The sequence below is a fragment of the Ipomoea triloba genome, chromosome 5 (assembly GCF_003576645.1).
Source record: "Ipomoea triloba cultivar NCNSP0323 chromosome 5, ASM357664v1".
NCBI lineage: Eukaryota > Viridiplantae > Streptophyta > Magnoliopsida > Solanales > Convolvulaceae > Ipomoea > Ipomoea triloba.
The window spans coordinates 3,250,594-3,276,194 of record NC_044920.1 but is presented as its reverse complement, the minus strand read 5'-3'; the positions used below and the strand labels follow the sequence as shown (position 1 = coordinate 3,276,194).

The following is a 25,601-nucleotide window of genomic DNA, read 5'->3' as shown; positions in this document are numbered from 1 at the left end:
CTTTTTTCTTTGATGATTTTCATGCGTAATTTTTAATTATTTTTTAAATTCAATAGTACTAAATATATGAATTTATATAATAATACTCTCTCCCTCCTTAATTGCTTGTCATATTTGCTTTTTGTACCGTTTTTAATGCAACAAAATAAATGTTAGTATTAATTATTTCAATTTTTGCCCCTAAAAAGGAGGTGTCATTTGTACAAAGTACCATTGTACTTACTTCATTAATTGTCTACAAATTTGAAAAAAAATGTCAAAAGGGTAATTGAGAAATGTAGAATGATAGTTATGCTTACTTTTATAAAGAGAACACTATTTTGGGACAAACAAAAAAGGAAAAGTAAGACAGGTAAATGAGACCGGCAGCACTTAATATTATGCAAAATTGAATTAAAAATGACTTCAGAAAAACCTCATTTAAGTGATTACATGTGTGGAAGAATGATTTAATAATGGTCTTAAAACATACTCATTAAGTGTGCAAATTTTCGATGATGTAAAGTAGGAAACATGAAATGGACAACGTTAATGAGGTTATGTCATTTGTAGTGGGGATAGGACAAGGAAGATAAAATGCACTAAAAGGAAAGAGAGATCTTAAGTGGATTCCAAATTGAATTGTAGTAAATGGGGGAGTAGATGTAATATAATGGAAGCAAAAAGTGATATATTGCCTTCCACAAGTATATGCTCATAAGATACCCTTATTCCCACCATGACGACTACAAAAGCATTCCCCCTAACTTTCACACTTTCACTCTAGCTATCTCTTTCCCTGCCAAACCAGGTCCAGCATCTAGCTAGGGCTCCGTCCATGCATGCGCTTCTCGGCCTAATGGAACTCGAGGGTGGTGGTGATGGTGATGGTGATGGTGATAGTGATGACGATAGCGATGGAGGCAGTGGGAGCAGCAACAACAACGAGGATGAAGATTGAAGTAGAACGCGATGGAGCTTAAGTCATGGTGGTAATCTTACCACCAGGGCAACCCAAGAACCTTTGGCAATATATTGTACCCTACCCAAGTTTGCAGAAATGCAAAGTTTTTTTTTTTTTTTTTTTTTTTTTTTACACAAGATTTTAAATTTGATTCCTAATAGAGTAATAGGAGTGACCTTGGCTGGTTTATCTTATTGTGATCTTTATCGACTAGGGTCACAAAGTAGGATCCAAGTTGATTTTTTTTTCTCCTACCTAACAATAATAAGAAAGCTCATGGTCTCTTCATACAAAGTGAGCCCTTGATCTTTTCACTAGTTTATAATTTTGCCTCATTCCAACTATATGTAGTTGAATTGCTCTAAGTAGTCTTAAATCGTGTTCAAACTTATTCTGGGATTTAATTTGCACCCTGCAGTCAGAAAACATCAATTTTTTAATTCAAACTCGTATTAATACTTGAAAATAACTACTTAAACGTCAATTTATGCTAATTTTGTCAACATCTCATGCAAGTGGTATACGCTGAGCAGGTATATGGTGTCTGAAATTGCATCAATACCAGAGAAATGTTCACTACATTATTATGCTAAACTTATCAGTCGTCATCAATAGCAGCATTCCAAAACGAATGAAGGCAACAAGCTCTACTCAAATCGATGCTAGGAAAATAAAAATAATAAAAATCAAACATATACGAGCAGATCTTCCCATTGAAGGTATAGAGCATAAATGATTCTATGAATAGATACTACACTGTAACCGAGTCGGTAGAACTCAAAAAAAAAATTCATTATATTGATAAAATTATTGAAAAATTTAACAGATAATTAATTAATTGGCTAGAATGCCATTAAGTACTAATATGCATTTATCTAAAATAATCGAGAAGACTAGTGTATTAATAAATTATGATTATTTGAAGTTTAATATATCTAATGATCGAATTGGACTAGACTAGATATTGCATATGCAGTCAATAGACTAAGTACATATGCAAACAATCTCGGTCTTTAAATTACTACTATCTAGAATGTTATATTAAGAGTAATAAGATATCATATAAGATACTTAAGGCATGCTTTGACATTGGACTGTAGTATATAAGACGCCCAATTTTATTGTATGTCTACGAGTTTCTACATATTTACGTCAGTCGGTGTAGTTGTAATATAGAAATCCTTGAAATAAACCATGATACCTAGACTCACAATGGAACCTGATTGATATGATAGTTTTGGACAAGTGTAGTAAAAAAGGCTACATGGATACGCAATTCTCTAGAGGATATTTCAAGGTGCAAAAAATCTATACGTCCACTTTGTATACATTTTGATAGTCAATTGATAATTCGTATGGTCCAACGTAATATGTATAATATGGTAAGTTTAGACATATATATTGTACATATAAAACCATTAACCAACTTTTCTTAATTATCTCTTTTGATAACATGAAATCATAGAAAATATTTCAGATCCACTAACTAAAGGGTTAAACTTGATGGAAAAGTTAGTTGTGATGAAAAAGGGGACTAAAACCCTTGAAAGGGATAAGTCTTTAGTGGATACCTAATTTAGTTGGCAACTAATTAAGTTAAAAAATGATAACTAAATTATAAAACTAAATGTGGTTCACTGTGGGGTCTTGAACTCTTAAGTCCTTTGTTGAAATAGTGACACCTACATGTGAGAAGTTGGCACATACGTGCTTTAGTTATTCTCAAGCATTAGTTGTTCTAAGTGAAATATGCAAAATGCTCGTTAAAAAATTATCTATGTATGAGAAAAATGACCATTTCAAAAGTAAATTAACAAGTGAAATATGCAAAATGCTCGTTAAAAAATCATCTATGTGAGAGAGAAAGGGCCCCTTCAAAAGTAAATTAACAAAGTCTCAATTCTTTAGAAACTTTTGTAGAACCATGTATATTCCATGGCTAAAATGTCAACACTCATAAAAAATACACAAAAGTTTGAAGGTTCCTTACTTCTTATGTAAGATATATTATTGCCACATCAATAACATGATAGTGCAAAAGCATCACATACGTTTATTAGACAACAAGTAAATAAAATATCTTTACAATCAAAGGTATGAGCGTTCAAAGATTGATACACGTCTACTACTTTTTACTATGCAAGGATCACCCATTGAACATTATTGTGTCCTTTAATCTTGAAAATCAAATTTTCATTTATGTTGGGGATTGTTGAAAATTTGGCATATAAGTGGCTTTTTTTGATACACTATTTTGAGTATGGTCACTATTGATTTAGATCAAGTTTATGTATATTATTTAGATTCTCCTAAAGTGAAAATATGATTTTTCCAATATATGCTCAAAATAGATAATTAGGATGAATGGAAAATTGATTGTCAAAGTGTATATATGAATGAAGTTAGGAAAATGAAGCTTAGTAAGACTTTAATATGAAAGAACCTTTGTCTCTCGTTAAAAAAACTATATATTTGACTTTATTACAATGCAGTATCTGTTTATAACTACAACTATTTTCTCAACCTATTGAAGCACAACAAACCTTCAGTATTGCCTCCACTGAAGTTCGAACCCACCACCTCCCGTATAAAGAAAAGGGTTTGATGCCACTAGACCACAAGGTCCTTCACAAATATATATTTTTTTTAAATTTCGGAATTGTGAAGTATGTTGATAGAAATCTCTCTTTTGTGCTAATTTTAAGAAAATTGCATCTAATCTAACACAAGCCTTATTTATATTTTAATAGTGTTTATTATTACCAATATATTTGACATTATGTATTTAATTCAAATTATATTTTAAATAACATTTTTTTTATTTAATTATCATATGTATTTTTTATTTTTTAAATTCTTAGATTTTGGGGAGATATGATTCCATCAAACAAAATATTGGAGGATGATCATTTATAGAAGATATTTTTTGAATTCTCTTGGTTTGAATTAAGGGTCCGTTTGGAAAACAGGAAAATGACTTCTAGAAAACACTTTTTTGAAAAATGAGTCATTTTACATAGAATTAATATCACTTTTGGTCCCTCAACTTTTGAGTTTTATCAATTTTAATTTGGTGCATAACTTTAAATGTTTTCAATTTTGGTGCCTAACTTTGTTATTTTTATCAATTTTGGTCCTTCCGACCGAATTGACGGTGAAATGTTGCCGAATTTTATATTTTAATGGCACAATCATTATCCCAAAAAAAAATCTTCAATATCTAAACAAAACCACTGTAAAATCATATTTATAGGTGTTTGATCGATGCAAATAATGGGAAAGACAAGCAGAAACTATACAGAGTTCTATGAGATTAAATCATCGATAATTGACAAACCCTTCTTTTTCTCTTAATATGATTTTTCTTTTGTCTAGCTATTGAAGATCTTTCTTTGGGATAATGATTTTGCCCTTGAAATATAAAACCCGGCAACATTTCACCATCAATTTGGTCGGAAGAACCAAAACTGTACTAATAAAAATAACAAAGTTAGGCACCAAATTTGAAAAAATTTAAAGTTGTGCACCAAAATTGATAAAACTCAAAAGTCGAGGGACCAAAAGTGATATTAATTCTTTTACATAAAACATTTTCCTTTCTAGTGTTTGGTTGCATTCCAGAAAACTGTCTTGATGTGTTTTAATTCATTTTTTGAAAAATGAACAAAAATGTATAATTAAACATTTTAATTATGTTGTTTAGATATAACAACATTTATAATAACAATTTTCAGCAAAATCACATCAAAATCAAAAAATTATAGCAAAATCTCACTGCAAAATCACATTGATCAATTGGTTTCGGAACCAATCTGGCCAGAACCAGTCGGCCAAACTGGTTGGCCGACTGGTTTGCGAAACCAGTCGGTCGGACTAGTGTAAAATGCAGTTTTCGCCCAGACGTGAGGAAGAGATGGTCAGCAGATTAGGCGTGAGGTAGAGAACTTGAAAAATGACTTCCCAAAAAAAGAGAAATAATTTTCCTGAAAATTTGATGTATTTTTCATTGACTAACACATGATTTTCTTTTGACTTTAATTTTTCTTCTTTGCCAAATACTGAAAACTCGAAAAATGATTTCCAGAAATCATTTTTCGGATTTTCAAACACACTGTAAATAGAATGTTGTAAAGTAATGAAATTTTGACATATAAGAAAGGTTAACAGTCAACAAGAATGTTCATCTAATTCATCATTATGAACGATCTTGAATACTCCTACAAAATCTTACTTTATTATATGAAAGTATATTAGAAAAAAAAAAAAGTTGAGGGAAATGTGTAAACATACAAGTGAAATTTTAAGATCAATATGAGCCACCTAGGGTAATAAAGTTTGGGAGAAGAAGAAGATTAAATGTATTAAAAAGTTTGGGACGAATATAAGTGAAATCTTTTAATTTCCTATGATTTTTAACGGCCAACACACAATAGATAGAATTTTTAATAATTATCACGAGATAGATGTGTACACACCATATGTATTAATATTAATATTGGTTATTAATTTTAAATGTAATAACTTTATTATTATAATAAATATTATATATTAATATTTTTTTCGGTGCTATATATTAATATTTATTAAAAATAATATAAAATATTATTCCAACACCACTCAGGACTATACTAATGATGTCAATATTCTTAAGATTTTTGGCATGCATTTACATTTGTTACTTGGTTTGAGTCTTAGTTGTGGCGATAGTGACTCTTTGTACTTCAATATGTTGAAAAAGTATATATGAACATATACTATATTGTAACAGAGTCAGTAATACTAAAACAAAACACATAATATTTTATTAGACACTTTGTATATAACTAATTAAATCCAGATCATGATCCACAATATAATTTGCCGAATGTGAGCTGGCAGTCTCCTAGGTTTCTCTGCATGGAGAAATTCAAGAGATTTCTATTAGAGTCCGACAAACAAACAAACAAACTAACTAACAAAAGAAAAAATAAATTAATTAATACCCAAATTTTGTATATTTAATTATTTACAAATTTACCTAAATATATATATACTAAATTCTCAATTTTCTAACTCAAATTTTCACAATTATTCTTTGTTCCCAATTTTTCTCTGCGAGTCTATGACGTTGCTGTAAAGACGACAGACGCAGGTGAAGATGTCGGTTCGGTTTAGACTTAATTTAGTTTAAGAAATTTGAAATATGCATTGTGGACTTGTTGTTTAGCTTTTTCAAATTTAAATTATTAGTGAAAATAAGTAAATAGTTATATGTGCAAGAGATCAGAACTAGACAATGTTTGAGTCTTCAAACTGATCAGAATCAAATGTGAGCCAAAATCAAACCGAAACCAAACTAAAATTTGAAACCCAAAAAAAAAAACCGAAATCAAACCGAACAAAAACAAAAACAAAAAAACGAACCAAAAACTTATATGGCCACCCCTAGTTTTGACCTGTCAGTTTATTTAGTTTAAGAAACTTGTATGTGCTTTTTAAATCTCATAGTTATCGCTGATCTCATAAAAATTTTCTATGTTTTATAATAAACATATTCATACTTTAAACTCGTAAATATATGTCTGGGATGATTTAAAGGTCTTAAAACTTCCTCGTACATCTTTGATGATGAGATGTAAATGGCCAACGAGGTTATGGCATTTCTGTTGGCAATTGGACAAGATAAAATGCACTAAATATACACAAAAGAAAGAGAGATCTTTGAGTGGATTCCAAATTGAAGTATATAATGGAACCAAAAAGTCACTTCCTTCCATAAGTATATGCTCAAGAAGATACCCTTATTCCCACCATGACGACTACAAAACCCATTCCATAGCTCAAACTCTCTCCCTCTTTCCACAACTTTCACTCCATCTCTATCTCTGCTAAACCACTGGTAAGGCCCAGCAGCTAGCTCGGGCTCCCGTCCACACACTTCTCGATCTAATGGACGCCAAGGGTGATGGCAATGGACCCGACGAGAGGGTGATGATCGAAGAAGTCCACACGCTTCTCAGCCCGATGGATCCCGAGGGTGATGGCGATCTGATGGAACCCGAGGGTAATGGCGATGGAGAAAACGAAGAGGATGAAGATTGAAGAAGAACGCGATGGAGCTTAAGTCATAGTGGTAATCTTACCACTAGGGCAACCTAAGAACCTTTGGCATTGTACCTTACCCAAGTTTGCAGAAATGCAAAGTTGATGCTTTTTTCTTCTACCTAACAATAATAAGAAAGTTCATGGCTTCTTCATACAAAGTGAGTCCTTTGATCATTTGCCTAGTTCATAGTTCTGTCTCATTCTAATCATATGTAGTTCAATCGCGCTGATTAGCCTCGGTCATGCCTCATTTTGGGCTATTGGCCAATCACGCAAACACAATACTCATTCAACGCTATAAACAAAAGCCTTGTATGCAAATATCATTAAAGAGAAGCACACAACGGGTATACTCGTGTAAATGGAGCTTGCATTCAAGCGGGTATGTGTAGAGATGGTAAATGGTGTGTGAAATTGCATCAGTAACATAGAAATGGTCACTACATTCCGCTAAATGTATTAGTCAATAACATTGTTCCAAAATGAAATAAAGGCAACAAGCTCTACTCAAATCTTAGGGAAAACAAAGTTAAAATCAAACATATAGATCTCCAAGCAGAAGGTATAAAGCAGAAATACATGACAAAAAGTGACACCTTTCATTCTCGTGAACAAGAAACTTAGTAAAAGAAACCAAGAACTTTTCCTCCTGCATTCTTTCTCCTGGCTTCCTCGTGGTCCATGATGCCGGCAGATGTAGTCAGCACAATGTATCCAAACTGAAAATTCATCAAATAGAATGTGTAAACTAACACGCCAAAATCGAAAATAGCTTTAATATCATTATAATTACACACAAAAGTAATGTACTTCTCATGGCCAAACCCAAGCGGTAATTGCAGAGTTCTGCTCCCCAAGGTGATAGGATATGAGATTGACCCTTTGGAGATATACAGGATTCCCTCCTTTGCAGGAGGGCCTCAACTGCTCATCAACAAAGAAATCTTTATTTTGTGACAATTGCTACCACTTGGGTCTTGCAAATATTCAGTGATTTGCCCCAAATTCAACGTGGATTGTCACTCTTAATGTTTAATCAAACATGATAGAGGTACAAATTGATTTATACAGTCTAGACAATCAGATCAAATATACTTAAAAACAAACAATAAATTTTGAGATATGAGCTTGTGTAAAATACAAATCAAGAAACTTAGACATGAGCTCAAAATCAAGGAAACTGGAATGTTCTTTTTTCAGAACATAAAAACCACACCAACAATATAAACCTTTATGAGATAAACAATTTTGAGATCTATTACTTTCAGATGAGTGCCAAAAAATGTGTACCAACATTAATCCTCTGACAAGTACATTACCACAACACAATGCTCATCATAGCCAAAAAAGATTAACAGTATGAATAAAGAAAGACCAATAGTAAGCATCTCTAAGTGGAAAATATTAATTTGAATAGTGTATGGTACCTGTCTTGATGGAAGCAACCTTGCAGTCCATCCTTCGATGTCCTTGACACCAATGTCGAAACGAGGACTAATTACACCACACTTGTTTAACCTCCCGTTCAACTCAACGACAATTTTACCTGCTCTGTGATCATCCACATACTCAAACTCCCCAATGTATCCTGCAACACATCCAAGAGTAAGCAAACCAAGACTAACAACCCCATAACAGCAATTGTTCACACAATGAAACAAACATACCATGCTTCTGCATCACCAGAAGAAACTTGACAATCACTTTTGAGGAAGGCCTAATCATGACCTGTCTCTTTCCCCTCTTCTCAGCATTGTACATGCTCTTCAGAGCATCATTCAACACGCTAACTCTCACCATTTTTTAGCAAAAATTCTATATCAAAACCAAAAAAAAAAAGATTTTTTTTTCTCAATAACTGTAAACAAACTGAAATTCAGACAAAAAAGTTGGATTACACAGTAGATAGCAACATATTTCTCAAAACTACAAGGGACAAAGTGATATACTAACGATCTATGACCCGCACAAACAGAATGCATATGTTATAGCAGCTAAAAATCAACTCTCTAAAGAAAGGGCACCGATATGATTCACGAAAGCAATTGAAGAAACAATCAAACAAAAGATTCACAAAAATGCTGGGCGCATACCACGTCGAAAATCGGAAAAATTATAAGACAAATCCCAGGGACAACTTACCCGAACACTGACTCGGAGAAGAGGAAGAAATCAAATCAGTGCGGAAGAGGCGTTTCTTTGAGTAGAGCTTGATAGTATAAAGGAAAGGAAGCGCGTTTAATTATGGACTGTTTTAGGGTTTCTGCAATGGGCTTACAATGGATTTTAGTGGGCCTATACAATGTTGCATTTTCTTTCACATTTATGGGTTTTATTTATAAATTATTGTCTGGATCATGATCCAAAGTGACGTCGTTTTGATATTAAAAAAAGAATCTTGCACCGCGTGCGTGTTAGAATAATGATCATTTTGAGATAAGATAGTTTATTTTATGAGTTAAATAATATACTTTATTTGTTAAAATAATATAATGAATTTTTTGGGATAAGATAATGTATTTTATAAGTTAGAATAATGTTCTTATGTGTTAAAATAATGTAGTTTATGAGTTAGAATAATATATAATGTACTTTATGTGTTAAAATAATAAAATTTCTAGGGTAAGATAATGTATGTTATGAGTTAGAATAATGTCTTTATGTGTTAAAATAATGTATTTTATGAGTTAAATTAATGTATAATCTACGAGTTAATACGCAATTTGGTCTCTCGACTGTTAGGATTTCACCACTTTAATCCTTGATTACCAAAGTTGCTCAATTTAATCCTTAAATATGCAATTTTTATCTAAAATGGTCCCTTGACTATTAGGATTTCAACACTTTAGTCTCGCCTACCAAAATTGTTCAAAATAATCCCTAACTATGTAATTTTTACCTAAAATGGTCCCTCGACTATTAAGATTTCACCACTTTAGTCTTCCCAACCAAAATTGCTCAAAATAGTCCCAAACTATGCAATTTTTAGCTATAATGGTCCCTCAACTATTAAAATTTCATCACTTTGGTTCTCGACTACTAAAGTTGCTCAATTTAGTTCTCAACTATGCAAATGTTAACCTAAAATGTAAGTTTATTGTGGATTTGGTGATCATTTTGGAGAGTCGAGGGTCGAAGTGATGAAATCATAACAGTCTTGTAACACCCCAATTCTAGGACATAATTGAGGCAATAATAGCATTGAAATAGCTAATAATTTCATAAGTTCTAACAACATATATGTATATGTACATATATACAATGCTATATATGTATATGTATATATGTACATATACATATATATGTATACATATACATATATATATATGTGTGTGTGTGTGTGTGTGTGTATATGTGTGTGTATATATATACACACACACACACACACACACACACATACACACACACACACACACATATATATATAGGGTAGGGTTCCAGTGAGATCACTTGTTTAGGTAAGATCGTGAGATCAGATTTTGTGCATTCATGTAATATTTTTTTAATGGATTAGATTGATTGACACACACACTCCGTTAGCACACATTTAATCACCATTCGCACACAGTTCAACTTGGAATCTTAATCAATCTAGGCCATTAAAATATTTTGAGATCAAATCTTGTACATCAATCTAAAAAATTTTAATGGTCTAGATTGTCTGCCACACCACTCCGTTTGCACACATTTAATCACCGTTGGCACACACTTAATCACCGTTTACATACATTTAATCACCATTTGCACACATTTTATCACCGTTCGCAGACACTTCAACTTAGAATCTTAAATCAATCTAGACCATTAAATTATTACATGAATGTACAAGATATGATCTCACGATCTTACCTAAACAGGTGATCTCATATGATCCTAACTCTATATATGTAATTCAACAAATTTACTAGGTAATTTGAATTAATTTAAATATTTACTTTGATGTCTTCTATTGTAGATTGTAGTGGCATACTACTCTTTGTGAGAATTGAGATTAGGTAAATCAAATTACATGAGGAAAATCTCAATTGTATTCTTTGCAAAGACAACAACAATTAATTTGCGGAGAGTAATTTAAATGCAATTTAGCAGGCACCACGCAATTTAATGAATTGACGCAAAGCAATTTAGTGAATTGACGCAAAGACGACAAATTCAACTCGTAGCTGATTCTTCAATTCTTTTTTTTATCATACAAACTCTCAAGTTCTTCGATTCTCTTTATAGGTAATTAAAATTACGTATTATTTCACAATTCTTGTTTATTGTTTTATTTTCTTGACTTAATAATTTTGATTTCAAAATAATATATTCAAGAATTAGTTTCTTGATTAATTATTTATTCATAGAGTTTTAAATAAATTTTTATTTTTTTCCTTATGATTTTATAATTATGTCAATTATGTCTTATAGAAAATATTCATCTGAGTTTGAGAAGCGTAAAAAAAAAAAGAAAATAAGAATTGAGCAACTAACTCAATCTCAAAAGGGGTCTCTTAAAAATTCATTACAAAAAAAAATTCAAATAGATGAGCAAAAAGATATGCCATGAAAAAATTGTTAGATGTTAATTAGATCAGGATTGGGGTAGCTCAAGTGGTAAGTGAGCTTTCTTTGTGGGTAGAATTTTGGGAGAACCCAGGTTCGATTCCCATAAGTGACGATTCCCCCTCGGCCAGCTCTTGTGCCTCCCGGAGCGAACGTGGGAAAGAAATTTAAATGATAAGATTTTTGTTGCAAGATTTTTTTTTTTAAAGTAAAGAAAAATGTGTTTTGGTCAATGAAGGTTTTAAACGAAATTTTAGATGCATTTTCTATACAATATTTATATTTTAAATTTTTGACACAACTTTTTGAACAACTATTATTTATATATAGAAATTACTTGAAAAGGGGGCCGAAATGAAAATATTGCATAGGACCCCAATTTTTATTGGAACGGCCCTGACAGATACTACAATGTAATAGGGTCAGTTGTATTCAAAATGATAATAATAATAATATACAACTTTTGACGAGTTAAACCTGCTTTACATTTTAACACATGCACAATATAAGTGGAATTAGTACAACATTTGGGCAAAGTTTTTTCCTTTTTGTTTTGTTCTTTTTTTGGTTGCTTTTCAAATTGGAACAAGTATTATGTAAGATCGTCTCACATGGAATGTGTAATACTTTTAAATTAAAATGTAAGACTTTTCCATATACTTATATAAAGTATTACATTTTAACTAAAAATAGTACACGTCTCACAAGAGTTAGTCTTCAAATTTATATTTGTTTCCATTGGATCCTTACTAAGATTAAAGTTTCTAGTAAAACAATAACTAAGAATAAAAATATCTAAGGGTTTGTTTGGTTCATAGGTTTAGACACAAGAAATGAGAATTAAAGTTATACATAGTAAGTGTTTGGTTGACATTTTTTAAAAACACAGGTATAGAATTTGAATACTCCGTTAACTAAAAATATTCATTTCCTAATTAAATTAAGGTATCATTCTCATTATTCAACCTTATCCTCTCCTCACTTCATCAACACACCCTCACTCCTTGTGTTTTTAGCAGAGTGCTTTGAACTTTTCTGTGTTTTGGATGTCAACATATCATGATCAATTGTCTTGATTTTTTTAAAACCGTTATTCCGATTATAAGGTTATATATCCAACAACAATATTGATAATAATTCTAATTCTATCCTACTACAAAAAATGTAAATTATTACTTTTATTTTTTTTTAATGTAAACTAGTATTTTCACTCGTACAATGCACATAATTGATTTGTTATAATATATTCCTTTCATATTCACTCATCATTGCTATCATACTTCATTTGCATACATGATATATTTTTTTTGTCTCGATATATAACAATTTTATCATTTTGGAAAAAAAAAACATATATCATCGATTGTATTTAGTCTTGAAGCTTCTTCCCACAACCCTTACTCTTAAAGGCATTGAAGTACCATTCACCTTCTATGTCAAGAATTTCTCCAAATACCCAAATTCTCCGACCTAAAAATTAATTACACAATACGTGAGAAATATAATGAGTGACTTTTCAAATAATTTAAATACAAAACAAAACTTGTGATTTTTACCTTCTTGTTGTCATATATATCCTCCAAAAAAGTAATTGTGACATTTTCACTCAATAAAGCCAAAGACCTTGTGGTCAAGTGGCATCCGGTGTCTCGATTAACACTCCCACATGAATGATGGGAGTGGGTTCGAGCTTCAGTGGAGGCAAATCAACATTATAGTAAGGTAAGACAAAATTCACGTGGTCGTCCCACAAGGTAATCGTGAGCTGACTTCCCCTGAGTGAAAACAACAATGAACATGATAACAAATGAAAAGGCCATCTAAACAAATACATACCGAGAATCTTCAAATCGGATTCCTCTAGATTCGTAACGCTAACCAAAGTGTCGTGGTTCACTTTCATAATGTACTTATGCTCGCACGACTTACGACAAACCGCATAATAGTGCATGTAAAGAGGAATTAATGACCATGAAATTTAAAAAAACCAAACCAACAAATTAAACATAATACTCCGTACATTTTAAAATAAGCAATAACTGCATATTGGTCTAGATAAAGTATAGATGTTTGGTAGTCTAGCTGAGGCGGTATGCCTTTTTATTATTGGCTCCCTTCTTACTACAGTACATGATTTATAATTCTAATTTACTATTAGACTGTTTGTTGTTGGGATTGACTTTTTTATAAGAAGGGAAAGAGATCCTTTTTATTGACACACACACAATATTATCCTGTCTTGGCCTAAAATATTATCCTACAGATTTTCTTATAATTCTGTTACATAAGAAAACATAGAAAAAATTACTACAAATGTTCTATCAATTGAGAAAAAAGAAAATAGCATTATAATCTCCGCAGTTATCATTAACAATTAGCTTTCTTTTTGCTAGGTTCATGAAATATTGTTAATGGATTCCCCATCTTCTCTATTTCTAGACTATGTATTTCTTAATTATCATACTTTGGCTCCTTCCCATCCATTCTACCAAAAACATTTTCTTTGTGTGTTTTTTCTGTAACAGTTTCATATTGTGCATTTAAGCCAAAAACTAATTGTTAGTTAAAAACGAAGACATATAGTGATAGAATTCAAGTGTAATTCTATCATTCTATTTTTGTTATGTCGTTTATTTTTTAATAATTTTTACTTTCGCATAATTGCACTACAAAATCAAGTTGTTTGGAAACATTCAGGTAAACAAAATCAAAATTATCAATGTGTATGACAAATTGTAGAGCTATAGTTAATAACATTCACCTGGAAGTCATGGAGTAAGCACCCCAGCGTCTGTTGGTTGACTGTGGAACGTGGATATTCCCTAGACAAATAACAACGCATCAGCCAGAGCCTTATACAACTTTTTCTCGTCTTGGGGAATAGGTCGGGAGCAGAGACGAAAACAGACTCCATTAATTAGTGAAAGAACAATATTGTTTTTTTTTTTTACGATTTGAAGAATCGAAAGAAAACTATTGTTGTTTATAATTTGCATATTCTAAAGTATTATGGGGAGGTTTCGATTTGCATTCTTATACGAATTGGAGTAGTGACAGAATAATATTGTTAAATAGGAATATAAATTGTAATATTGTTGTATTGTATTACAAACAAAAATTCTAATGTAAAATTATAGTACAAATAGGAATAGGAATAATATTGTTGAATTGGCGTAGTGATGGAATAATTTTATTATTTTATTTGTAAAAAAAATGTTGTCATGCCTTCTAATTTATAATGATTGACATGTAAAATTTTATTACAATATTTTATAACATTTTCAATCTAACATAGTTAATTACATGATACGGAGTATTTTTTATAATTTTTCAATTTTAATATTGTTGTATTGTATTACGAATTGGAATTTTAATGTAGAATTGTAGTACGAATAGGAAAGTAGGAAACAATATATTCTACTACGTATTAGGAATTGTATTACACTATTTTTATAATATTAGAATAGGAATTTTAATGTATAATTGTACTACGATTAAGAAAGTATGAAATAATATATTCTATTAAGAATTGTATTACACTATTTTACAATATTACACAAACATTTTTGGGTGGAAAGTTAAAATGAAGGATTTTGTTTTTATTAATAGTATAGATATAGATTACCTTTATCAAAACTCATTCCAATTATTAAATATTTGATTCACGTTTCAATTTTCATTCCAATGTTCGAACCAAACACCTCCTAATATTAAAATCACTGTTGCAAAAATCCCCCGCCTAGGCGCTAGGCGCCCATAGACCGAGGCGAATTGCTCCCTAGGTGTCCGCCTAGGTGGCCGGCCGCCTAGGCACCCGCCTAGCGTCTAACTCGGCCGAGTTAACTTGCCAAACTCGGCAGAGTTAGCCAAGTTAACTCGAGCGAGTAATTTATTTATTTATATAAGTAAGAGAAATAAGAGATATATATACAACATATATAATATAATATATAACATACACCCACACACATAAATAATTTTTTCGGTTTTATAGGTCGCCGGCTAGGCGCCGCTTAGACTAATTAGGCGCTAGGCGCTAGTCTACCGCCCAACTAACGCCTAGCGCCTACTGCAACCATGATTAAAATATAATTAATTGCCCCTAATGGACACTATTCAAGAGTTGCCCACTTGCCCCAAAGGCTCGTAAATTAGCTAGCCCAATAGTTTTTGAGTACTAAAATTAGCCTAATAATTAAATGGCCTAACTCTTGAATAGTGCCCAATTGCCCATTAATTACCATAATGACTTCGATGTGAACAAATTACGGACGATTAATTAAATATTACTTTAATCTAAATGGCCTAACTCTTGAATCACCTAATAAATGGTCTACTAATTCCTAATTAAACTAAAATACAGAATAGAAATTCTAGAATCGTTATTTGAAAATGTGTATTAAATAAAACATGTTTTTTGAATTTTGATCAACTTGACTAAAGTTCCCATGTAAATTGAAACTCATAGTATACAAATTTGTGTCAGCCGACATTTTTTCATGGACCGATGGTTTAGGTAAAACTTAAACAAAGTGGTGTTACACCTCATCCATCACAAGGCCAATAGTTGCATGCATACATGTGGACATGGAATAAAATACATCTAATAAATATCGAATTACATTAGGGTGGAGGATGCTATAGAGCCATGTGTTTCACGGATTAATTTAGATTTGGGATTTGTAGTACATACATGATTAAACGAAACTACTTTTTTGAATAGAGTAAGCCCACCTAGAATTCTTTTATTTATTTTTTAAAATTAGGTGATTTATATCATACATCATGTTGACATGGCATCATAGATCCTGAATCGAAAAGACGAGGTACAAAATTTATACTCGTAAGGTACAAAATTTTATAACACAAGACACAACAAATCATAATACAAGACACATATACATCTTATATATTTACTTATTTTTTAAATAAGATTTAGGTACATAATTTGTGCTTATAGGCACAGAGTTTCACAAGACACATAAATTCATAACATAAGAAACAATTACTAATTTGTTTCAGTTACAGATTTTATATTCTTAAGGTACAGAATTTCATAACACAAGACACAAAAACTCACAACATAAGACACATACACATGTATCAAGATTTACGGTGCATTATAAATCATGGTTCATGATATAAGCATTAATCACAGCTTCGCTAGATTAGTCCTAAGCTCACTTAAAATTTTTTTGGTCTTATCCTTACTGGCCACTTACTACTTAGAAGAAGTCAACAATTATTTAATAATTTGAATAATATAATGATTTGCCTTCACTAAAATTTATATACCAATTAACAATAACATATCACAACATTCTTAAACATTCTCGAACCGGACACAAATTTACAAAAGAGTATATTTAATGTATTGATTATGTGATCTATTTTATATTTTGCTCATATTACATGTGTAATATTTTATTGTTTCAAATTTGTATTTTAAAAAAAAATGATATTTTGAGTGATGAAGTTGTGAATTTATTAAATGTGATAATTTTTGTTAAACATTTCAATGTAGTGAGTGTTGAAATTTTGACATGTAAGTGGTCATTTTTATATATTATTTTGAGTGATGTCCACAATTAATTTGGATTTGGATTTGGTCATGGTGGATTCAAGATGTTCTATGTAAGGAGATGAATTTAGTATAGAGCAAATACTAATTTTAGTCCCACGACTATTAGTAAAATAACAATTTTAGTCCACATGTATAATTTTTACCAATTTTGGTCCTACGACTATTTTCTAGTACCAATTTTGGTCCCACGACTAATGTTTTAGTGCCAAAATTCATTGCACCGGTCACTCATCCATTTAAAACGTGTTGAAATCTAAAATTTTTAAAGATATTTTCGTCTTTTTCAACTCAATATCCCAATTTGAGTATGAATAAAGATATTTAAGTCCTAAGATCGATCACAATTCACAGTTTTCCTCTTCAAATTAATGTAAGATGAGGAGGAAAACTGCGAATTTTGATCGATCTTAGTACTTAAATCCATTTATTCATGCTCAAATTGGGATATTGAGTTGAAAAAGAAAAAAATATCCTTAACAGTTTTAGATTTTTTTACAAGTTTTAAACGGATGGGTGACCGGCGTGATGAATTTTGGCACTAAAACAATAATTGTGGATGAAAATTGGTACTAAAAAATAGTCGTAGGACCAAAATTGGTAGAAATTAAACATGTGGACTAAAATTGTCATTTTGCTAATAGTCGTAGGACCAAAATTGGTATTTGCTCGTATAGTATATTTATAACAAATAATGGATAAATGAATATTTGAGTTCCAAAATATACCATGAAGTTAATTGAAAAAAAAAAAAAAAAAAGGAGTTTTGGAAAGACTAATTTGAAGGAGTCTTTGTCCTATATTACGGGTTTAAACTAATATAAGTATATTTTAGAACATTATCTCTTGTATGTGTACACAGAGAGTGCAAATTAAAGTCTACGAATTACTGTCAAGTACTTTATGGTATAGTGGCACGAAGTGATCTCCTAAATAAGAAGTCATGGGTTTGAGCTTCAGTGCTCTAGATACTACATTGTAACAGAATTATACTATATATTTCTTTTAAGTTTATAGATGATAATTCACTTTTAGTCATTTTTTATTAGGACATCCTCAATTGGTCCTAGTATTAAAAGTCTAGATTTTCAAATTTATTTAAACTCTTCTTCTATATTATTCTTCCCCTAAGGTTGAATTCCAACTCAAGGGTTCCCAAACACCTCGGTTCAACTAAATATATATTTGAAAGGATTTAAATCATGATAAATTAGTGACTCAACAAACATGGTTAAATGTCACTGCGTACAAAGGATTGGTCCATTTTAATTTGAACATAAATTTAGATTTCAAATTTATTTAAACTCGTCTATATCATTATTTACTAAACATAGTGGATAACTAATTTATATTTTAAAAAATAGACTATAACTTATATAAAAGCTTTACACATGTTAGGCTTTCTTTGCAGTACATGACCACCATTATGAAATTATGAACCAAAGATGTTTTTTTTTATAAGAAGATAAATTCATAGTCACTATTCAAGAGTGTGTATCGGGTAAACCTTACTCTTATATAATAGCTCACAAAGTACCAGCGCTTCATATCACATGCAAGAATACATAGTGGAGAGGGAAATTAAAAGAGCTAAAGAATGATGAGAAATGAGAGAGTTGTGAAGTGGTTAAATAAAGCAAAGCCATATTTGGGAGTGGCGTTCTTGCAGCTCAGCAACGTAGGCTCCGCTATCATTTCAAAGGTTGCTCTAAATCAAGGGATGAACCCTTTCACTTTCACCGTCTACCGGAATGTCATTTCAGCCGGTTTCTTCGCTCCTCTCGCCTTGATTTTTGAATGGTATCTTTAATTTTTGCTTTTTTTTTTTTCTTTTAAATCTTATCTTCTATTTTTTTTTCCAATTTTTCATTTCTCGTTCTTGCGGTGTAGAGTTGTTGTATTCGAAAAATATTAATCTGACCCTCAAATTCAACTCTCAACTTTTACTCCCTCTCACAAAATTTTGATGGTGAGATTTTCATTGGGACACACAAATGAAGATAACTAATCATCGATTGTCACATAAGTAAATAAAAGAAAGGGAGTAGAAATAGGTAATACATGTAGTGGAATTCGTGTGTATTCAAAGCACTAGTGTTATTTTTATGGGGATTGGTGGAATACTTTTTACAACAATGCATTTTTGTAAAAAAAAAAAAAAGAATAAAAAAATATTATCTGCTATCTGTTAACTGTTATCACAATATATCCACTAACCCCTGATTTCCAAACAAGGCCTACATGTCATCTTCTTCTTTTTTTATTTTGTTATTTTTTTTATTACCATTTTGCGGCCTAATTAATAATATCATAAATTCATAAGGGTAACACTTGTGTAAGACCGTCTCACGGGTCTCAATCCGCAAGACAGGTCAGATTTTTTTTAAATTATTAATGGGTCGAATTTTTAATTAATAGGTCGGATCCTTGACCTCATTAATCAAAAATTCGACCAGTGAGACGGTCTCAAACAAGTTTTTGTCAATTCATAAAACCCTTACTTTTTTAATACATTGTAGCAAAATATATTTTAAAATAATAACATTATTTTTTTTGAAAGATAAAATAATAACATTATATTGTTTGGAAAATTTTTAAATAAGTTTTATTTATTAAATTTTTTTTTTTGTATAATGAGAGAAACACATAACTACTATCAAAAGTTATGATCTATCTATGTAAACCTCGCTTATGTGATTTGTATTGTGATTAGGTGGTAACATTTTATGGATGATTGTTTAATACAGGAGAACGAGGCCTACGATGACCATCTCCATCTTCTTCAAGATAATTTTGCTTGGCTTAATAGAGTAAATACTACCTTTTCTTCCTCTTGCTATATATATAATATATAAATTGCTATCCTTTTTAAAGAGAAAAAAATAAGAACACAATAATTTAATAGTAACAAAATTCACACACACACACACACACACACACATATATATAGATTTTTGTTCAAATGCGGCGGTGAGCTCCGATGCGGTCATGCGGCCTAATTTGCACCGTCCAATTTCATTAATCCTACTGAAATTCGCGTATGTTTAAGTGGGGTTATTATGGTAATTTTAGTATTTATATTACGTGAATTGGAAGGGTGCATTTTAGTACATAGTGTGGGGAGTTTGAATACATGCTATGGTGCATTTTATTACGTATGTTGGTGCATTAACTGTGTTGTGGAATGGTGTGTTTTAATCTATCCGCTGGTGCATTTTCATACGTAGAATGATGTGTAACTGTGTTGTGGAATGATGTGTTTTAATACGTCGTCTGGTGCATTTTAATACATTGAATGATGTGTATTTTAACACATGTGTTTCTAAAAAGTGTGGTACATTTTAATACGTAAAATGGTGCATATTTTAGCACATGTTTTCTAATATGTGTAAATAGTGTATGCTTATAATCTGACATGAGGCACGTTGTGGTACATTTTAATACGTAACATGGTGCATATTTTAGCACATGTTTTCTAATATGTGTAAATAGTGTATGCTTATAATCTGACATGAGGCACGTTGTGGTACATTTTAATACGTAGAATGATGTGTTTTATTAAGTATATTGATGAATTTTAAGTGAATAGGTGCATTTGGTATATTGTGTGGAATTGTGTGTTTTATCGGTCCTCTAGTGCATTTTAGTACGTAGAATGATGTGTTCTGTAACATATATATATATATACAACTGGTGCGTTGTAGTACGTAGAATGGTGTGTTCTGTAACATATATATATTGCGCGTTGATCCTGATCATGACTATATATATATATATATATATATATATATATATATATATATATATATAGGTCCACCATAAACCAGGTACAGAATATAGAATGGGGGTAGGAAGAAAGCAGCTTTATTACCTAGGGCGCTAGGCCCAAAATAGCATATACAAAGCTCGAGATATTAGCCCAAAACGGCAGCCCAAAGAATACATAAATAAGAAATATTATAGCCCTAAGAAATTGAATATGGTCCAAAATGGAGGCCCGAATAATAAATAAAATATAACTAAATACATTACCAACATGATTTGAACCTAGGCACAATAGTAGGGAGGAGAAAACCCAGACCACTAGACCAGGGAGCAGATTATGTCTTGAGAGATGTCCTAAACAAACCACAACCCCCCGTTTTATACTATTCCAAGAGCAATCTGCACCACACACGTGTCCAAGGTCTAACCCTCATGACTCCCATCGTCCGACACCACCTCAGCGCACATGCATATGCAAGGCCGTACCCCCGGCATGTACACACCACCACCATTGCATGGCCGTATCCACCTCGCGACGCACACCCCGCCACCCTTGCATGGCCGGCCGGTCGTACCCCGCCGCCACACACCATCGCACACCCTATCCCGTCACACACGCATATGCAAGGTCGTACCCACTGGCATGTACACACCACCACCCTTGCACGACCTTACCCCACTCACGACGCACACCCCACCGCCCTTGCATGGCCGGCAGATCGTACCCCACCCCATTAGCATATACCACCGCCACACGCCCACATGCCATCGCACACCATCACTCGTCACACACCCACACCCCCAGGTTCCATGCACCCCTCGTCCACCCTCACCTGTCACACACCCACACCCCTAGGTGCCATGCACCCCCCGTATACCCTCACCCATACCTAGCCGTCGTAACCCATGTCCTAGTATGCCACGAGACATGTCCAGCCACCATGGAACGTGCCTAGCTGCCCATACCCCAGTCGCACACCTGTCACCACCCCTGCATGCACAACCATACCCCCAACCGCCATGTACAGGTCCGTCACCACCCTTGTATGCACAATCATACCCCCAACCGCCTTATACATGTCTGTCACCACCCCTGCATGCATGGCCATACCCCAACCGTCATAGCATGTACCTTAGTCGCCACTGGCACACACCCCTCCTTCTTGGGCTCCTGCTTGCTTGCTTCCATGCGTGCCGCCCACGTCACATGCCTTCGTAGCCCAACAAGATTTGAGCCCAACCTCTTTCCTTCACCACCCCCACTTGGGCCAAGGCTTAGTCCAATAAAATGGGCCCCGCGGTCCCATGGCCCCATCATAAGTCCCCCACTTTCTTTGTTTGTCTTTGACGAGCAAAGAAAGTATAGACACTCTCACCTTTTTACGCGTCTTGACCCTCTTGTTCCCCGGTCTAGAAACTCTTCATTTCTTTTGGACAGATCAATTATCGTTTTCTACAGTCTCCCACATATGATGTCCGTCAAGATGATTCAGCTCTCCCACATACCCTGCAAGAGAAAGATAAAGATACTCGCCACTTTTCCTCGCGCGGGCCTATTGAAAAGCCATGCTGCGAGGGGTAACTTAGTGGTGATCGAGGAACAGAATATAGCAGTGGCTGAATTTAAATTCATCGAATGTCGCGAAGCAAAATAGGATATGTTGTTCGCTGAAGGGCGGGATAAATACATGTCAACCACCGAGAAGCGGAATAGATGATAAGTCAACCGCTAAGAAGCGGGATAAACTTATATTTCGTCTTTCTTGTGTTCCAATTGCTCCCTCTTTCTTTCTCCCCGTGCCTTGCACGAAATTTCTGAGGTTTGTGGGCCGCCTGCTAACTCATGCTAGCACCACGTACCTCTTTCAAGATCGAGAAACCTTTTTTTTTCACGCTGGGTTGCGTACCTTTCCCTGCATGTCCAGGTGGAGATATGTATTTGTCGGGTTTAGGGATCGCGTCCACTTAGCCCAGAAATACATATAAGTGTGTGGGTTGCCTGCTGTCTAATGCACCACACTTTTTTTTTTAGGATGCACGCTGGGTTGTATACCTTTCCCTGCATGCCCAGGTGGAGATATGTATTTGTCGGGTTTAGGGATCGTGTCCCCTTAGCCCAAAAATACATATAAGTGTGTGGGCTGTCTGCTGCCTCATGCTAGCACCAAACATTTTTTTTTTTGACAATGCACGCTAGGTTGCGTACCTTTTCCTGCATGCCCAGGTGGAGATATGTATTTTTCGAGTTTAGGGATCACGTCCCTTAGCCCGAAAATACATATAAATGTGTGGGCTGTCTGCTGCCTCATGCTAGCAGCACATATTTTGTACCTTTTTTTCTTAACGATGCACGCTGGGTTGCGTACCTTTCCTTGCATACCCAGGTGGAGATAGGTATAAAATGAAGCTGAAAATTGCTTTATTACCTCCAGATGCTACCTATCCAGCTTGGGAACTCACTTCAATGTTGTTGTTTACTACCCAGTTATCCTGTATAGACCGTAGAGCTTCTAACTCGCGACAAGACCACTTATACTATATGCAGGCCCACTACCGCGCCCTTTTTTTTTTTTTTTTTTTTTTGTAACTTACCTAGCCTGCAACCCCAACAAAAAATATATGCTAATATTTTTTTTCCACCTAGAAATATTTTTCTTACCTCCCCGGGCGGTTTGCAAGCCCACCAAGGTGCTATTATTCGGTCTAGGATCGTCTACCAGCCTGCGGGTCCTTAATTGTTGGGGAACGGAGGATGGTCGATACTCTTCTTGAAGGGCTACTCATGAATGGGTTCGGATTCTCTCCATGACGGGTTCCCTCATTTCGTCTCCAGTTGCAGCATCGGGCCCCTTGCACTAAGGCTCTCCTTGGCGATTTTCTTCTTCCTAGCTCGCAGAGTGTTGAGTTGGGTAAGAGACGATTTGCTGGAGTATTTGGGGTCAGTGGCTGGCTATGGGGCCAGGCAAGGCTGCGACACTTACTACTGATGGGCAGCCCGCTCGCCGATGATGTTAGCTATCTCTTGGGCTAAAGATTGGATGCTAGGTTTGACTCCCGGGTGACCTTAGTTGGTTCCACCAACTATAGTATCTCTTTCAACACCCTTGACTAGCTTGCATGATCAATACCCTACTTCTTGGAACACTCCCAAGTCGAATAGTGAAACCAAGGTTTACTTAAAAATCATCTTCCTAGCCAGAGTATTCAAGAATGGCGACTCTCCTATGCTGCCAACAACGGGTAGAGACTAGGAACGCATGCTTTTCGTAGCATTCCCCACAGACGACACCAATGATGGTTTTATTGGGATCGGATCCACCATAAACTAGGTATAGAGTACATAATGGGGGATAGGAAGATAGCAGCTTTATTACCCAGGGCGCTAAGCTCAAAATAGCACATACAAAGCTCGATATATTGGCCCAAAATGGCGGTCCAAAGAATACACAAATAATAACTACTATAGCTCTAAGGAAGTGAATATGGGCCAAAATGGAGGCCCCAATAATAAATAAATAAATAAACAAGCTATGAAACTAATAAATAAAATATAACTAAATACGTTACCAATAGGATTTGAACCCAGGCACACTAGAAGGGAGGAAAATACCCAGACCACAGCCCCCCATTTTATACTATTCCAAGAGCAATCTGCACTACACACATGTCCAAGGTCTTACCCTCACGACCTCCACCGTCCAACACCACCCCAGCGCACACGCATATGCAAGGTCGTACCTCCTGGCATGTACACACCACTACCCTTGCATGGCAGTACCCCCCTCGCGACGCGCACCCCGCCGCCCTTGCATGGCCGACCGGTCGTACCCCGCCGCCACACGCCATCACACACCATCACACGTCACACACCCACATCCCTAGGTGCTATGCACCCCTTGTATACCCTCACCCGTCACACACGCATATGCAAGGTCGTACCCCTCGGCATGTACACACCACCACTCTTGGACGGCCGTACCCCACATGCGACGCACACCCCGCCGCCCTTGCATGGCCGGCAAATCGTACCCTGCCTCAGTAGCATATACTGTCGCCACACGCCCACATGCCATCGCACACCCTCGCCCGTCACACACCCACACCCCTAGGTCCATGCACCCTTCGTACACCCTCACCCATACCTAGCCGTCGTAACCCATGTTCTAGTATGCCACGAGACATGTCCAGCCGCCATGGGACGTGCCTAGCTGCCCGTACCCCAGTCACACGCCCGTCACCACCCCCGCATGCACAGCCATACCCCCAGCCGCCCTGTGCATGTCCGTCACCACCCCTATATGCACAACCATAACCCCAGCCGCCTTGTACACGTCTGTCACCACGCCTGCAAGCATGGCCGTACTCCAACCGTCATGACATGTACCCTAGTCGCCACTGCCACACACCCCTCCTTCTTTGGGCTCCTGCTTGCTTGCTTCCATGCAAACCGCCTACGTCACATGCCTTCGTAGCCCAACAAGATTTGAGTCCAACATCTTTCATTCACCACCCCCATTTGGGCCAAGGCCAAGGCTTAGTCGAATAAAATGGGTATATATATATATATATATATATATATATATATATATATATATATATATATATATATATATATATATATATATATATATATATATATATATATATATATATATATATATATATATATATATATATATATAT

The 25,601-nt window shown here is 34.3% G+C and overlaps 2 protein-coding genes across 2 annotated transcripts in view; one reads left to right on the top strand and one right to left on the bottom strand.

Annotated features, from left to right (window-relative positions):
• Positions 1–7,422: 7,422 nt before the first annotated feature.
• Positions 7,423–9,282, bottom strand: LOC116018993 (40S ribosomal protein S15a-1). The gene is made up of 4 exons (XM_031259054.1): positions 9,170–9,282; positions 8,695–8,842; positions 8,455–8,615; positions 7,423–7,746 (listed from the first exon to the last, which is right to left on the bottom strand). The coding sequence occupies exons 2-4, from the start codon at positions 8,825–8,827 to the stop codon at positions 7,648–7,650; spliced, it is 393 nt and encodes a 130-aa protein (XP_031114914.1). The 5' UTR covers positions 8,828–8,842; positions 9,170–9,282; the 3' UTR covers positions 7,423–7,647.
• Positions 9,283–18,727: 9,445 nt separating this feature from the next.
• LOC116021255 (WAT1-related protein At2g39510-like) overlaps positions 18,728–25,601 on the top strand; it is a 17,737-nt gene continuing 10,863 nt past the window's right edge. Inside the window, exons 1-2 of the mRNA XM_031261873.1 lie at positions 18,728–18,953; positions 19,901–19,963. Coding sequence (XP_031117733.1) covers positions 18,751–18,953; positions 19,901–19,963 — 266 coding nt within the window. The 5' untranslated portion in view covers positions 18,728–18,750. The remainder of the gene's footprint in view (positions 18,954–19,900; positions 19,964–25,601) is intronic.

Bases quoted from the DNA above. Each gene is read 5' to 3' on its own strand.
- LOC116018993 (XM_031259054.1), bottom strand. From the start codon at position 8,827: ATGGTGAGAGTTAGCGTGTTGAATGATGCTCTGAAGAGCATGTACAAT. The intron at 8,616-8,694 runs GTATGTTTGTTT...GATGTGTTGCAG, and splicing joins TCTGGTGATGCAGAAGCATG to GATACATTGGGGAGTTTGAG. The intron at 7,747-8,454 runs GTACCATACACT...ATGAATTTTCAG, and splicing joins GGTTGCTTCCATCAAGACAG to TTTGGATACATTGTGCTGAC.